The following is a 16,143-nucleotide window of genomic DNA, read 5'->3' on the forward strand; positions in this document are numbered from 1 at the left end:
GCAAACAGGAGACCCTGGCAGAGCCAGAAGATGACAGAGCTGGAGGACGACCCTGGACAGGAGCCCCACCTGGCACTGGAGGGTCTTTGCCTCGGCAACATGGTGGTGGGTGGGGTGAGCCACATGCACAGTCTCAGGGACGAGCCCTCTTTGGAGCGCAACAGAGCAAGAGAGAATAAGGACATGGACAAGGAAGGGGGATGAAGAAGGTGGTTCTGTCTATGATGGGGGGGCAGGAGATTAAGCAGAAAAGGCTGTTTCCCGGGTCAGAGGGTCCACAGAGAGAGCCACAGCAGCAGGTCCCGGGTGCCACGACTCACTCACAGAACCACGTCTAGTGAAGTCCAGCTGTGGGGTTACAGCTTTCGAGTGATTGTGTTTGTGCCAGTGGAAAAAAATACACATATACACACCGGGAAAAACCTGGAAACGTATGTCCAAAACATGGACAGAGGTCTTTAGAAGATGGGGTTAAACGTTCATAACATCTCGAACTTTTCTTTCTTTCGTTCACCTGTGCTTGCCGAAATCCGTAATCTGGGCAATTAGTATTTTTCTTCTAGCGTGAGTTAGATTTCGAAAAAAGAAGAGGCACGGAGCTATAACCAGGCCTTCCCCCATCATGTCAAAGGCAATTCAAGCCATAGTCGGTAAAATGCTTACAGTGTTACGGTGCTGGTCAGTGTCATCTCAGTAGCAGAAGGAGCCCCAAAATACTGAGGACGTGAAATTGTCTAGTCAGTACCAGCAGCAATTTGTGATGGAAAAAATAGCCCGAGTCAACTTTCTGTCCAGCCCGATCACCGTCAATGTTGCCAACTAGCATCCCAGCTTCCCGCACCCACCCTCGCACACATCAGACCTCATTCTTCAGCCAGAGCGACCCTTTCATGGTCTAAGTCAGACCGCATTGCTGATGTCAGTTTATGCCTCAGGACCTTTGCACTGGCTGGTCCCTAGGCGGCAGTGATCTCTCCTGATCGCTGACATAGCTGATACCCTCATCTGATCTTGGTTCAAACTCTACCTTCTCAGAGAAGCCTCCCCTGATCACTGTAGGTAAAATAACCACCATCCCCTGGAGAACCCTCTATGCAGTTTAACCTCTCACTGTCACAGAACTTTCTGTAATGATGGTATGTTCCATATCTAACACTGTCCAATGCAGTAGCCCCTAGACAATAGCTCCTGACTACCAGAAGTATGGCTAGCATGACTTTTAAATTTTATTTCACTTTGATGAATTTAAGCTTAACTGTCCACGTGGAGAGTGACAGCCTGCGCTAACCCATTACCCGCCTTGTTTTGCTTTTGCTTTTTGGGTAGCATGTCAGCCTCTGAAATGATCTCACTCGTGAATTTGCTTACAAAGTCATTGTCTGTCTTCCCCCACGAGAACATAGGTTCTGCAAGGGAAAGGGCTTCTCTTCTTCACCGCTATAATCCAACCCCAGGAACACACAGTAGCACAACCAATGATGAGCAAAGCATAAGAGAAAAGGCAGACTTTGTAAGGTATTGCCTTTATTTTGATGGCTTGGCTCCATCTTGTACCATAAAACTATTGCCAAACGTGCCGTAGAGCAAAAACACCCCAAAACTCAGTGACTTGAACACCCTTTCATCTCACAGATCTGTGGGTTACAGAATGGTCAGCGGATCCAGGCTGGGCTCAGCGGAGAGCTCTCGCACATCTGTGGCTTCCCAGGGGTGGGGACGTACACTGAATTGGCAGGGGCAGCACTGCTCCAAGAAGCAAACCCCTCAATGCCCGGCGGCTGGTCTGGGCACGTTCTTCCCAGGACCGTGGCAGACACACGAGGAGCAAAGGGCAGCATGCAAGGCCCGATGAAGCTTGGGCCTGGGACTGAAACCCCTTCTCTTCTCCCACATCCTACTGGCCAGTGCAAATCCATGCTGGACCCGAAAGGAAGCCCGCTGTGCCCGCAGTGACAGCGCCCTGAAAAAGCACTTGGTGAAGTGTGTGGATCCCAGGAGGAGGAAGACCTGGGGCCATTAACATCATCTGCCCGTGTTACTGTCACAGCAGCCGGGGCTGGCGTCAAGCGAGACCAGCCACTGAGGGGCTAAAACAGCAACACGTGTTTTCACAGATCTGGAAGCCCGGAAACCCATGATCAAGGCCCCAGCAGATCTGTTGTCCAGTCAGAGTTCACTCTGGCTTGCCATGTCCTTGCGGGCAGAGAGGGGAAGAGAGCGTGACAGAGACAGTGGGAGAAGCCAGCTTTCTCTGTCTTTTGTCTTCATGGCCCCACTGACCCCTCAGAGGCCCCACTTCCAGATACCGTTAGGTTGGGGATTAGAGTTTCAGCATAGGAATTCGGGAGGCAACACCCACATTCAGTCCAGACCACTGCCGTGAGGTGTTTTGGTCACAAGGACAGACACTCAGACTAGCCCAAGGAATCAGGGGATGCCATGAGGACATACAAGGGACGGACTCACAGCGACAGCCGGCTGAGTGCCGAGGCTGGGGCAGGCCCGGCCTCTGAGAAACAGGAGCTGGCAGCCGGGGGCATCTCTAAGCCAGCTCCGGGGCCTCGGCAGCCATGATGGTTTCCAACATGTCTGGGGGTTTCTGGTCCCTGTTCCACCTGGCTTCCTAGCCCCCTCATCCCCCTATCTTCCCTCAGGACCCTGCCCACATATCTCCAGTTGTTTGTGTTTTAAGTAAGCTCCACTCCCAGCGTAGAGCCCAACCCGGGGCTTGAACTCATGATCCTGAGATCAAGACCTGAGCTGAGATGGAGTGGGACACTTAACCAACTGAGCTACCCAGTCGCCTCCCAGTTTTTATTTAAGATGAAGAGAGCTAACCTGTGGAAAGATGGCCTAAACGGTCATCTTCCTATCTCAGCGTGAATAGTTTACACACTCTTCTCAGAGGTCAGGTTTGCATTAGGGCTATGTAGGCAGGAAAGGAAGGCACGAAGGGACATTTGGACCACCCAAAGAGAACTTGCTCTTGCTTCAAAATTTTGACTCAGGCCAGCACCTGGAGTCATCATTAAAAGCTGAGGCATCATTAAAAGCTGTCTCCAGAAGCATGGCCTTGAGAAAGACACAGCAACCTCAGACAAATCAAAGGAAACATCAGACAACAAAATAGGAACGCTCAATTTTAAAATGGGTGAAAGCGCTGTACTCTTTTTTTTTTTTAAGATTTTTATTTATTTATTTATTTATTTATTTATTTATTTGATAGAGAGAGAGAGAGTGAGAGAGAGCTTGAGATGGGAGGTCAGAAGGAGAAGCAGACTCCCCATGGAGCTGGGAGCCCGATGCGGGACTCAATCCCAGGACTCCGGGATCATGACCTGAGCGGAAGACAGTCGCTTAACCAACTGAGCCACCCAGGAGCCCAGAACTGTACTCTTTGAAGATGTCAATACCAAGGGGCACCTGGGTGGCTCAGTGAGTTAAGTGTCTGACTCTCCATCTCAGCTCACTCTTTATCTCTGGGTAGTGAGTTCAAGCCCTGTATTGGGCTCCATGCTGGGCATGGATCCTACTTTTAAAATCTTAATGAATTTAATTTTTCTTTTATTAAATGAAATTTATTTTTATTTTTAATATATCATGTTTATTTTTAATATATAGTTTATTTTATTAAAATAAAAAATAAATTAAAATGTCAATATCAATAAAGACAAAGAAAGGCTGTAGGAAAATTCCAGACTGAAGGAAGCTAAAGAGACGCGGCCATTCAGTGCCACACCTGACCCAGGCTTGGATCCTATGCTGGAAGGAAGCAGCATGGTGGAAAGTCTACCTCGGTCCACCGACAGAACTAGAGTATCAACACACATTCATGCACTGCCCTTACGGAAGAGAATGTCCCTGTTCTTAGGAAATACAAAGGCAAGTATTTGGGGAGAAAGGGCCATTATACAAGTGGTTTATTCTCAAATGGAGCAGGAAAAAAAAAAGTTCGTAGACAGACCAAGCACATGGGGTAAAACGTTAACAATATGGTAAATCTGAGTAAAGGGTATATGAGCCTTCTCTACACCGATTTTGTTTTTGTAGCTTTTTGTAAACTGGAAGGAATTTCCTGATACACATTTAAGAGGAAAAAGCTGATGAGTTGGTGGCAGAACAGATGAGTAAGATGTACATAGCTATTGATGTTTGCATCGTGTTTTCAGTGCAAGTCAAGGAGGGCACGCATGCGCGCGCACGCACACACACACGCAGTTGGCTAAATGGCAGCCGATCCTATCGACATGGTCACGGTGTTCTTCAAGCACCTGCCAACCACATACATGCCAGACATAGTCACGTATCACCGGAGGCTGACAACACCGGAGGGGTGCAGCTGCAAGTATTTCCGTTTGCCTGAGAGCAGGAGGCCCCCTTTGGTATAAACCCCTGTCCTAGAACGGTTCAGATGTGTTCCCACAGACATCCCCATGGGCAAAGAAAAGTCACAATCAGAAACTCCTCTTTCCTAAAATCTTCGTGAGACCCCACGAGCTCCAAGGACAGGGGCAGCCCTGCTCGGAAAGTCGCAGGCAGATCAACGTCAAGAGAGGGTCCTCCCCATTTTGGGGAGGGTGCGGGGCTTCGGGACCCTGCCGGCGTCCCACGCCTGGGTGTGGGACTGTGGGGCTGTGACTCAAAGTGGTCCCGTAGGCCATGGCAGTCTGGAAATGCCCTCCCTGTGTGCCTGCAAGGAAGCCTCCCAGCATTCAGAAGGCCCAGAGTGGGGAGAGGGAAAGGACAGGCAGGTACCAGGTGATACAGAGGTGGTACAGAGGACAGGAATGACAGCATCCCTACCACCATCCCAGCTTCTACTGCGTACCAGGCACAGGGCTAGGACATGACTCGGGGAGCCCAGTGCAAAATGGGCATGCGGGGCCCTTGTCCAAAAATATAAATAATTTCCAGATGATAATGTCTGAGCATTAAACAAAGCGTGCGGCTTTCTGCACATGGCCCAGGGTGACCGCACAAGTCACAGACCCATGAAGCCAGGTCTGCCCAGACCCTGTGCTGGGAACTTTATATAAGTTTTTTCTCATTTCTTACAAAGATCTTCAAGGGGGCATTTTGTAAATTTTTTTATTTAATTCCAGTCAGTTAACATGCAGTGTTATATTAGTTTCAAGTGTACAATATAGGGATTCAGCACTTCCACACACGACCCAGTGCTCATCCAGACAAGTGCGTGCCTTAATCCCTATCACCTATTTCCGCCATCCCCACCCACACCCGTCAAGGAGGCATTTGTAATCTCCACTGAGTTGATGAGGAAGCTGAGCCCCACAGTGGTTAAGTGGACAAGACATGGCTAGTAGGGCTCTGTAAAGAATGAATAAATGAATGAATGATTGAATGATGAGGCAGATGGCTCTGACTTCAAGGCGGTTTTGGTACACCACAGGTTCACTGAAGAACACCGTTGAGGACTCTAGGAGCTCCTCTGGCCCAGTTAGTGGAATCCTGGGTCTGACAGCTTTTTCCTGACCTGGCTGTATATGCAGATTATCACTGCTCTAAGAAACCCCAGAAACTCAGCCCTGCAAACTTGCATGAGATGTGCAAACAGCAGGTGGCAGGACTTGGGATCCTCAGTACCAATTCTCTGTCATTCCCACAAATTCACAGCTGCCAGGGCCTGTAGACCTCCTTACCTAGGAACTTCCCATATGAAAGACCCCTGTGTCATTAGTCCCAGTTCCATCTACTCTGAGTCAGAACTCATGGTTTTATAAACCTGCTGCCCGTTCTACATCACACTATGCACCTGAAATGGTGGCAATTCTTCTTTATCTTTGGAGTAAATCTGCTATTGGGAAAAGCCAAAAGTCACTGTGTGCCAGGTTAAGTTGAGAATACTGTTGAGGCTTAATTGTTTTTTCCTGCTTAAGAAGAAAACATATATGGCAATAAAGTAATAACTTCAGAGTTTACTCTTCCAAAAACATGTTCTAACAATCTTCTGAAGAAAGTGCAGGGTTATAAAAGATACATTATCTTTGAAAGCGAAGGACTAGTCCTCTGCAGGGGAAATTTGTTTAGATGCAAAGGTAAAACATTCAGTCTAGAACAGCAGTCTCATTGAGTCAATAATCAAAAAACGTCTCAACAAAGAAAAGCCCAGGACCAGAGGTCTTCACTGGTGAATCCTATCAGAGGTTTGAAGAAGAAGTAACACCACCTCAAACTCTTAAAAAAAAAAATTTTTTTTGAAGAGGTAAGAACACTTCCAAACTCATCCTATGAAACTGGCATGACACCAAAGCTGACAAATTCGCTATAATAAACAAAATTATAGACCAATATCCCTGATGAATATCAATGCAACAATTTTCACCAAAATACTAGCAAAAAGATTTCAGCAGCACATTAAAGAGACTATACACCACGACCAATGGAAATTTATTTCTGGAATGCAAAGATGTTTCAACGTATGAAAATCAATCAATGGAATATACCAGTTAACAGAATATAGAGGGGAAAAAGCACATGATCATCTCAACTGATACAGAAAAATCATTTGATAAAATTTAATACTCCTTGATAAAAAACACTCAGAAGGAAACTACTTCAGTATAATAATGGTTGTATGTAAAAAGCCAATATTTCACTTCATACTCGATGGTGAACAACTGGAAGTATTCCCTCTAAGATCAGGAAGAAGACAAGAATGACGGCTTTTGCCACTTCTATTCAACACAGCACTTGTTCCAACCAGAACAACTTGGCAAGAAAAAGAAAACCAGGGCATCCAAATTGGAAAGGAAAAAGTAAAATTATCTCTGCAGACATGATCTTCTATGCAGAAAATGCCAACAATTCCATTTTTTAAAACTGTGAAAATGAATCAATGAATTCAGCAAAGTTGCAGGATATAAAAATCAACATATAAAAATCAGTTGTGTTTACACAGACTAAAATCAAACAATCCAAAAAGGAAATTAAGGAAACAATTTTATTTACAATAGCATCAAGAAGAACAAAATACTTCAGAATAAACTTAACCAAGGAGGTAAAAGATTTGTACATTAGGAACTGCAAAACATTGCTGAAAGAAATTAAAGACAACAAAAATAAATTGAAAGACATCTGGCATTCGTGGACTGGGAGGCTTAATGTTTGTAGGCTATCAAATCTACCCAAAGCAATATACAGATTTAATACAATCCTTAGTGGAATCCCAATGGAATTTTTTGAAGAAATAGAAAAATCCATCTTAAAATTCATGTGGAAGCTCAAGAGATCCTAAATAGCCAGTGACCTTGAAAAAGAAGAACAAAGTAGGAAACCTCACACTTCCTGGTTTCAAGACATTAGGCAAAACTGCTGTAATCAAAACAGTAGGCTGGCGTAAAAACAGGCAAAGAGGACAGTGGAATAGAAGAAAAAGCCCTAAAATAAACCCTCATATAGATAGTCAAAATGGTCTCTAAACATTAGAGTTAAAGCTATAAAACTCTCAGAAAAAGAAATAGAAGAAAAGTTTCCTGACATTGAAATTGTCAATGATTCCTTGGACATAGCACCAAAAACACAAGCAATGAAAGAAAAAAATGAATGACAGCAAAATATATAACTCCTGTGCGTCAAAGAACACAATCAACAGAGTAGAAAGGCAACCTACATAATGGGAGAAAATATTTGTGAATCATATTGGGGCTCATATCCAGAATATATAAGGAACACCTACAATTCCACAAAATTGAACCAAAAAATATCGAACGACTCAATTTAAAAATGGACAAAGGACATGAACTAGATATTTCTCCAGGGAAGGTATAAAAATAGTCGAGAAGCATATAAAAAGATGCTCCATATCACTAATAATTAGTGAAATGCAAATCGAAACCACAATGAGATATCTCCTCCCACCACTTAGGTTGACCACTGACAAGAAAGAAAAAAAAAGTGTTGATGAGGATTTGGAGAAATCGGAAGCCTTGTGCACTGTTGGTGGGAATGTAAACTGATGCAGCCACTATGGTGAACAGTATGATGGTTACTCAAAAATTAAAAATAGAATCACCATCTGATCCAGCAACTCTGCTTTTCACTCTATACCAACAAACTGAAAGCAGGATCTCAAAGATGTATTTGCACACCCATCTTCACCACAATATTATTCACAATAGCCAAGAAGTAAAAGCAACCCAAGTGTCCATCAAAGGATGAGGGATAAACAAAAATGTGCTCTATCCACACCACGGACTATTATTCAGCCTTAAAAAGGAAGAAATGTTGGCACATGCTACAACGTGGATGAACCCTTAGGACATTATGCTGAGGGAAACAAGACAGACTCAGAAAGACAAATACTGTGTGAGTCCACTTATATGAGGGGGTTACTTAGAGTAGTCACATCCATAGAGATGGAAAGTACAAGGGTGGGTTCCAGGGCTGGGTGAAGCCGGGAATGAGGGGTTGTTTCAGTTCTGCCAGATGAAAAAAAAAAAAATTGGATGTGAATATGTGAATATATGTAACAGCATTGAACTGTACATTTTAGTGGTTAACACGGTAAATTTTAAATTATGTGCACTTTACCACAATTCAGAATTGTTTTTGGAAAGGTCGTCTTACCACTGTTCGGCTCTAACACTGATGGTGGTTCACACTGCTGCCCCAGGATGGGGTCATTACCTGGAAGGGAATTCTCCTCACTACAGCAGACCATAGTGGCTCTCATCTTTCTAAGAACAGCTGAGCTTTTCTCTTTCTCCAGGTTTTTTGTGAAGGGCAGAAAAACGATAGGGTGTGTGTGTGTGTGTGTGTTGCATTCAGCAAACTGTAGAGTTCCAACCAGATGGACAATTTCTTCCTACATGAAGCCTGTAGACACAGCTCTGGCTTTCACACCCATTATCTTCTGTGGCGCTCGCTAACCACAAAGGGGAAAGGGTGGATTGTATCATATCCGTTTTACATGGGTTTAGACCAGGGTTTCTCCACCTTGGCACTGTTGACATTTGGGGCAGGAGGATTCTTTGTTGTGAGGGCTGCCCTGTGCACTCTAACATGTCTAGCATTATCCCTGGCTTCTAACCACATGATGCTCGTAGCATCCCCCACCCAGTTGTGACAACCAAAAATATGTATAGACATTGCCGGGTGTCCCCCGGGGAACAAAGTCGCCCCTGTTTAAGAACCATCAGTTTAGGGCGCCTGGGTGGCTCAACGGGTTAAAGCCTCTGCCTTTGGCTTGGGTCATGATCTCAGGGTCCTAGGATCGAGCTCCATGTCGGGCTCTCTGCTCTGTGGGGAGCCTGCTTCCTCCTCTCTCTCCGCCTGCCTCTCTGCCTTCTTGTGATCTGTCAAATAAATAAAATCTTAAAAAAAAAAAAAGAACCATCAGTTTAGAGGGTTTGAGTGAGATGTGGGAATGGGGACAGTTCCCAGAATGTTTTGCTGTCTCCCACTTGCTTGAGTCCTACCTGCCTCTATACAGAGATCTCTCGTTAATTTATTTCCACTTAGACCTTCTTGACTGAGCCACCTGTTTCCTGCCTGTTTAAGCCAATAACCCAAAACTTGGGACAAGAACTCAAACTGGACACTGGAGCACATTGCGGTACTTGGCAACAACGTCCTTCTAGCAGGCTTCCTCCTGCCTGTCGGCCTCTGCACGTGCCCTCCTCTCTCTAGAACCCCCCGATTCTGCATCTCTAACGTTTTAAGGATATTCTCCCCACCTCGGGTTATTTCCATCCCGTCTTGCTTCCACTGGACTTGGGGGTTGGGGAGGGAAAAAGAAAGTGACTGGATTTCACCCCATTTACACGAAAATGAAATTATATTTTGGATTGTCTTTTTTTTTTTTTTAAGATTTTATTTATTTATTTGACAGAGAGAGATCACAAGTAGACGGAGAGGCAGGCAGAGAGAGAGAGAGAGGGAAGCAGGCTTCTTGCTGAGCAGAGAGCCCGATATGGGACTTGATCCCAGGACCCTGAGATCATGACCTGAGCCGAAGGCAGCGGCTTAACCCACTGAGCCACCCAGGCGCCCGGATTGTCTTTTTTTTTTAAGATTTTATTTATTTATTTGACAGACAGAGATCACAAGTAGGCAGAGAGGTAGGCAGGGAGAGAGGAAGGGAAGTAGGGCTTGATCCCAGGACCCTGAGATCATGACCTGAGCCGAAGGCAGAGGCTTAACCCACTGAGCCACCCAGGCGCCCCAGGATTGTTTCCCTTTTAATGCTTGGATATGAAATGTATTGAAATATTATTGAAAGCATTTTTTAGGGCTTCCATAGATTTTTTTAATTTTAAAGATTTTATTTGTCAGAGAGAGAGAGCACAAGCAGGGGGAGTCGCAGGCAGAAGGAGAAGCAGGTTCCCCACTGAGCAAGGAGCCCGATGTGGGGCTTGATCTCAGGACCCTGAAATCACAATCTGAGCCAAAGGCAGACGATTAACTGACTGAGTCACCCAGGCTCCCCGCGTAGACTGTTTTAGAACAACCTGTGAAACTTTAAGTTTTCAAAACTTTCCAGATTGCTCACCTTTTAGTTTCTTAGGGGAGGGACTCAAGGTGTGGTGCCCCAGAATGGGGTGACATTGAGTCCCAGCTCGTGGGCTCGACTGGCTCATGGCATTTGCCAAAGCTCTTCAAGAGCCAAGCAAGAGGTTTTTCTTCATCTAACAGAGTTCTCTGGGTGCCCTTGGGCCTTGAAGTGGTGATTTCGGTGGTGTCCTGGGGTTTTTGGAACTTGATAGCACATCTAGTTCTCATGAAATCAGTGTCCACTTGGTGGGAGATAAACTTGAGGGCCTGTCATGTACCAGGCACTGTGGTCGGCACCCTACATGGCTATTTCATTTCAATGCAAGCTGGATTAAATTTACTCTCGACACCTCCATGCCAGATCTGCAGGCAAACACGTAGCCCAAGAATAAACAGATTCAACTTCAATAAGAAATGAGCTGTTTAATGACATTTCAGTGGAAATGAGGCGAGGAAAAGAGGGAGAGGGTAGGTGAGTTGAACTTCTACAGTGGGGAAGGTGTCAGCAATGGCCTTGAAGATGTTATGTCCAGTCCTGGCTATGGGCAGCCCCCCACCAGCACGAGTAAGGAGCAGGGGCTGGGAGCCTTGCTGGGGCTGGTGACATGGAACCAGCCAGCACGCCAGCACATCCCAAGCTCTGTGGGGAGTCAATAGCCAAAAAGAGGCAGCAGGAGGACAGAGAACAACAGTCTGAGGGGTTGGGCCAAACCACAGAAGCCGTGGAAGCTGCCAACATTCTGGGGAAGGCAGAATGCCGAAGATGGGAAGCAGCCGACAATCCAAGTATGCAAGATCACCTTAACGCCCGGACAGCCCGGCAGGGCAGGAAGAACGTGAAGAAGCCTAAGCTCCTGGGAATGGTGTCCAGCAAGCCAAGAGAAGGGGATTTCTAGGCAGACGGGGCCAGGTTGGGATGGGCCTCAAAGAAGAATAGGAGGGCAGGCCACTGTGACATACGCATCCCTGAAGATAAGCCAGTGGAAAGAGCTTCTAAGGGCAGATGCAGGAAGGGGCAGCTCAGTTGATTCTGGACCAAGGGACTTCCTCTCTCTGCCCTGCTTTCATGCACCTCTTCTGCTCCCCAGGGTGAAGCAGCAAGTCTCTGCCGGTCTGTGGCTGGTGGCTGCAGTGCAGGCAGAAGCCTAGATCCTCTGGGGACCTCTCTGCTCCTCCAGAGAGAGCTCAGAGGCATAATTTAAGCAATTCACCATACAGAGAAGCCAGACATGGAAAAAGCATTTCACTGGGGCGCCTGGGTGGCTCAGATGGTTAAGTGTCTGCCTTCAGCTCAGGTCATGATCCCTGGGATGGAGCCCCACATTGGGCTCCCTGCTTGGTGGGAAGCCTGCTTCTCCCTCTCCCACTCCCCGTGCTTGTGTTCCCTCTCCCACTCTCTCTCTCTCTGTCAAATAAATATACAAAATCTTAAAAAAAAAATACAAATGAAGGAAGGAAGAGCGAGCATTTCCATCTCAGAAAAGTGTCCCAGAAAGGTGGGGGTCTGAAGGAAAAAGGTTTCTCTGTGATATGGGCAGTGTCTTTATGAACATAGAAGATGGGGTATCTCAGAAGAGGTAACCCCAGGCACGCGCACACACACACACACCCATACATGCACACACACAAGTGTGAACACATTAAAAATCTCTATATCTCACTGATAGCTTATTCTGAATCCCTTTTTTTGAAAGAAGGAGCTCCACCCATCAGCCAGGACACTGCACCATACCTAGGGCCCTCCGTGAATCTTCTGTAACTCACTCCTGGCTAATATTGGCTACGGGATGGCCCTCTCTAACGTGGGCAAATGAAAGCCAGCTCAATGGCCAGGGCAGAACACACATGTCAGGCAATGGTGCTGACCCCAGTGCCGCTGGTTACCATGACTTCAAGGTCACTAGGCAGCTTTCCTGGGTATCTCACCCCTATCCTTTCCATCAAACTCAAACTGACCTGAAAAACACCTAATCTGACCTACATTGACACTCTATCCTGAAGGTCAGATCTGTATTTCCATTTGCCAACTATCAACCTGTTGCAGACACAGCTGAAACTCAAGGTGCCCCAAAACTGAAATCGTGTTCCCTGGAAAATTTGCTCTTTGCTGTGTCCCTTTTCTGTCACTGTATTCCGTAAGCTACCCACATTGGCCTTAGCCTTTACTGTGGCTCTCTCCTACCTGAGCAAGTCTAGCTCCGGGGTATGTGTGACCCTTTCCCTGTCGCTGCCACAGAGACCACTCCCTGGCACACACTTGGATCGTAACTCCATCCCGGTTGCTCTCCTGACTTCCTACCCTTAACCCACCCCCAACACTCATGCCACAGACGTCTCCCACATGCACATGTGAGTATGTCATCCCCACTTAATAATCTTCGGCGACCCCAAATCACATTCACAAAGAAGTCCAATTCCTTGGCAAGGCCAGTCAGAGTCTGAATTGGCTCTCATCGCCAGCCACAACAAAACCTCCCGTGCAAGGCTCTTGTGCGCTGCTGAACCAGACCCTCTCACCCCCGCCCCGTAGACTTGCTGAGTGTCACATCCCTCTGATCGCTGGCTTTCTTGTTTCCACCCCAAGGATGTGGAATGCTGGCAGACCAAGGCAGTGCCTTGTCCACCGTGGAATCCCCTCCCTGCGCCTGGCACACAGAGGACATCAGACGAAAGTCCGGGGAGTGCATGGTCTGCGCCGGGGCTGTGTGCGAGTCTATCAGCGGCACAGACTTGTTTGGGAAAAGTCCCTCAGTCCCTTTAGAGCTTCACGGTCATACACTCATAGGTCCAGAACGACTCCTGAGAGCGTGTATTTTATTTCACAAATGAAACGTAATTAATGGGGGGGGGGCACTGCCCTACCCCTCCCCATGTTTCTTAACTGTGTTTTGGATAAACCCTTAACCCCCTTAAAACCGAGTCCTCTGCACCGACAGCGGCCGGCCCGCGGGCACACCCGTCAAGGCGTCACACGCGCGGGCAAGGGCTCACTTCCAGGACCTCCCACGACCGCCCTGACGCTAGCGCCGCGGCCGCCGGCGCTCCCGGCGCAAAGCAGAGCGGCCGACAACGCTCTGCCTAGCGACTTCCACCAGCGAAGCCGAGCGCGGTCACCTCGGAGCGCCCGCTTCGGATCCAGCCCCGCCGGCGCCCAACGCGGTCACACGCGAGGCCCGTCCGCTCCGCGAGGCCCGTCCCCAACGGCGCTGCAGTCTCCACGCCCGGCGTGAGCGGCCTCTGCCGTCCGACAGACTGCGGAAGGAGCGGATCAAAGTTCCCCCTCTTCTTGAAAACTCGTCTCCCCCGCGCTCCGAGCGAGCGGAAGGAATCACGTGACCCCCCTGGTCACAATGCAGAGGTTTCCTCACGTGGTCTAGATCAAGCCAAATTGAAGAATGTAATAAAATCCCATTGGCGTCGCTGGAGCCCGACCCGCGGGGCGGGGCCTCCGGCAGAGGCGAAGCCGCGGGGCGGGGCCTCCGGCAGAGGCGAAGCCGCGGGGCGGGGCCTCGGGGCGGGGCAGAGCGGACCGGCGCTCCGGGGGCGGGGCCCACTAGGGCCCGGCAAAACGACCGCTTGCGCGGCCCCGGGCCTCCTCAGCCGGTCCTGTGCGCCGGCGCGCGGCCGCCTTTCATCCTGACGAGCGCGGCGGCGGCAAGGCGACGCCGGGAGGCTGCGGGTCGCGCTGGGCCACGTCCCGCCTGCTGCCGCAGTTGTTGCCATCCGTTTCAGACCTGCCTTTTCCACGCCTGATTTGTCCCCTGCTCTCTCCGTCCCGCACCTGTGCCGCGTGTGCCGGCCAGCAGCCGTCACTGCAGCCCCACGCCCCCTTCCGAGACTGGGCGCGTCTCTCCCGGCCAACCCTCGCTGCCGCCGGCACACCGGCGCCGCTCTGGAAGCCCCGCTGAGGAGGCCCCGGGAGCCGGAGCCCTGCTTGGGGGCGGGGGTGGAGGAAAAGGGAGAACCGGAACCGCGCGCGGGGGCGGGGCCGCGGCGGAGAGCGTTAGGGCACGTGAGGGTGCCTCGGCCAATGGCAGGGCGCCTGGAGGCCAGCGGGGCGGGGCCGGGGCGGAGGCGGCGGGGCGGGCCGGGGGCCTGGGGGAGGGGCGGGGAGGGGCGGGGAGGGGCGGGCCGGGGGAGGGGCGGAGAGACGCCGCCGCCGCCGCCGCCGCGGCTGCCGCAGCCTGTGGGAGCCTGGAAAAGGGGAAGTGCGAGCGAGCGAGCGACTCAGTCCCCGGGCGGCGGCGGCGGCGGCGGCCGGGGGTCGCGACGGCCGGGGCGGGGCCCTCCTGCTGCTGCGGGGGGCAGGCGGTGGCTGTCCGCACCAGCCATGCCGAATAAAAACAAGAAGGAGAAAGTGAGTGCGGGTCCGGGCCGCCCGACGGGCCGGGGCGGGGAAGGGAAGGGGCCGCGAGGAGGGCGGGCGGAGAACTGCTTGGGAGCGGGGAGCGGCGGGCTCCAGGGTCCCGAGGGCGCAGGAGCGCCGGGCGGGGGCTGGGGGCGCCGGGGCCCAGGCCGGCGTGCGGGGGCGCGGCCGCGGTGGGGGCTGCGTGGGCGCCCGCCCCCGGGCGGTGCGCGCGGTGGGCGTGAGGGGGCAGGTGCGGTGGCGGAGGTGGTTGACCCGGCCTCGCAGACACCTGGGCAGGGGCTGGAGGGGTGGGGGGCTGCAGCTGCCTGGAGGGACCCCCCTCACGCTGGCGAAGGATTGTCTGCTCTCCTGGGTACGCTCTGGGGCTCTGAAATACTATTCTTATCCCAGGTGGCGGCGGTGTTGGCTGTGAGTGTGCTGCGTTGCATTTGGGGGTGGTGGGGGGTACGTTTTTGCTCCAGGTGGAGCTCCGTAGCGTCTCCAAGCCGCCCCAGAAATCCCGGCTCGCGGGGTTTACGGTGGGAGGCCAGAAAGGGATGTGATGTGGACCCATCAGAATGCCCCGAGCACCGTAAATGTGGGTTCATCTGCTTCTCGAAGTTTTCAACGCCAAACACAGATCCAGAAAACAAGAAGGATCTGGATTTGGGGGCGGGGGTGTCGCAGCTCAGTGTTGGGTCTCTATATAACGAGAGGCAGAATTTCTTGATGGTATTGCTTAAGATTATCCGAAGTTCCGGGTAAATTGTGTAAATCCGTTTTAAAACTGCATTTTGGTTTATCTGATGTTTAGCCGTCTAAAAACTGAGAAGCCTAATTGATTTGCTTGATGTTTCCCAGGAATCACCAAAAGCAGGGAAAAGTGGAAAAAGTTCAAAAGAAGGACAAGACATAATAGACTCAGAGGTAACGCTCTCAAATATTCCCTTTCCGTTTTTTCATGAACTCCTTTTAACTACGGGCAGCACAGCGTGGTGAAAACCAGGCTCTTCTAGAATGTTTCCCTGCACGAGATTGTCTGCAAGTCTCCTTTATAAACTGAAATTTTAGTTCTTTCAGTTTTCGTTATTTTAGTCTGGGAAAATACGGATGGGTTTATGGAAGTTGTATCTGTGCAACTGGTATTTTTAAGTTTATGACCCCCCACCTCAGATGCAGCCGCCCTCCTGCAGAGACTGGTTTCCCAACCAGCATTCATGCTTGTAGCTTTCAGATCCTCCTCCCCTTCCTTCCTTTGCAAGTCAGTGGCCAGGTCAGATCTG

General features: G+C 49.8%; 1 protein-coding gene across 5 annotated transcripts in view; it reads left to right on the top strand.

Annotated features, from left to right (window-relative positions):
* The first annotated feature begins 14,681 nt into the window (after positions 1–14,681).
* Positions 14,682–16,143, top strand: part of PPP2R5C (protein phosphatase 2 regulatory subunit B'gamma) — a 123,689-nt gene continuing 122,227 nt past the window's right edge. For 3 of the 5 annotated variants that reach the window (XM_047737653.1, XM_047737655.1, XM_047737656.1), the window contains exons 1-2: positions 14,682–14,869; positions 15,722–15,787. In XM_047737653.1, the coding sequence (XP_047593609.1) occupies positions 14,843–14,869; positions 15,722–15,787 (93 nt within the window). In that variant the 5' untranslated portion in view covers positions 14,682–14,842. The remainder of the gene's footprint in view (positions 14,870–15,721; positions 15,788–16,143) is intronic. The other 2 variants (XM_047737658.1, XM_047737654.1) reach the window with 2 other exon arrangements.

The sequence above is a fragment of the Lutra lutra genome, chromosome 7, assembly GCF_902655055.1.
Source record: "Lutra lutra chromosome 7, mLutLut1.2, whole genome shotgun sequence".
NCBI lineage: Eukaryota > Metazoa > Chordata > Mammalia > Carnivora > Mustelidae > Lutra > Lutra lutra.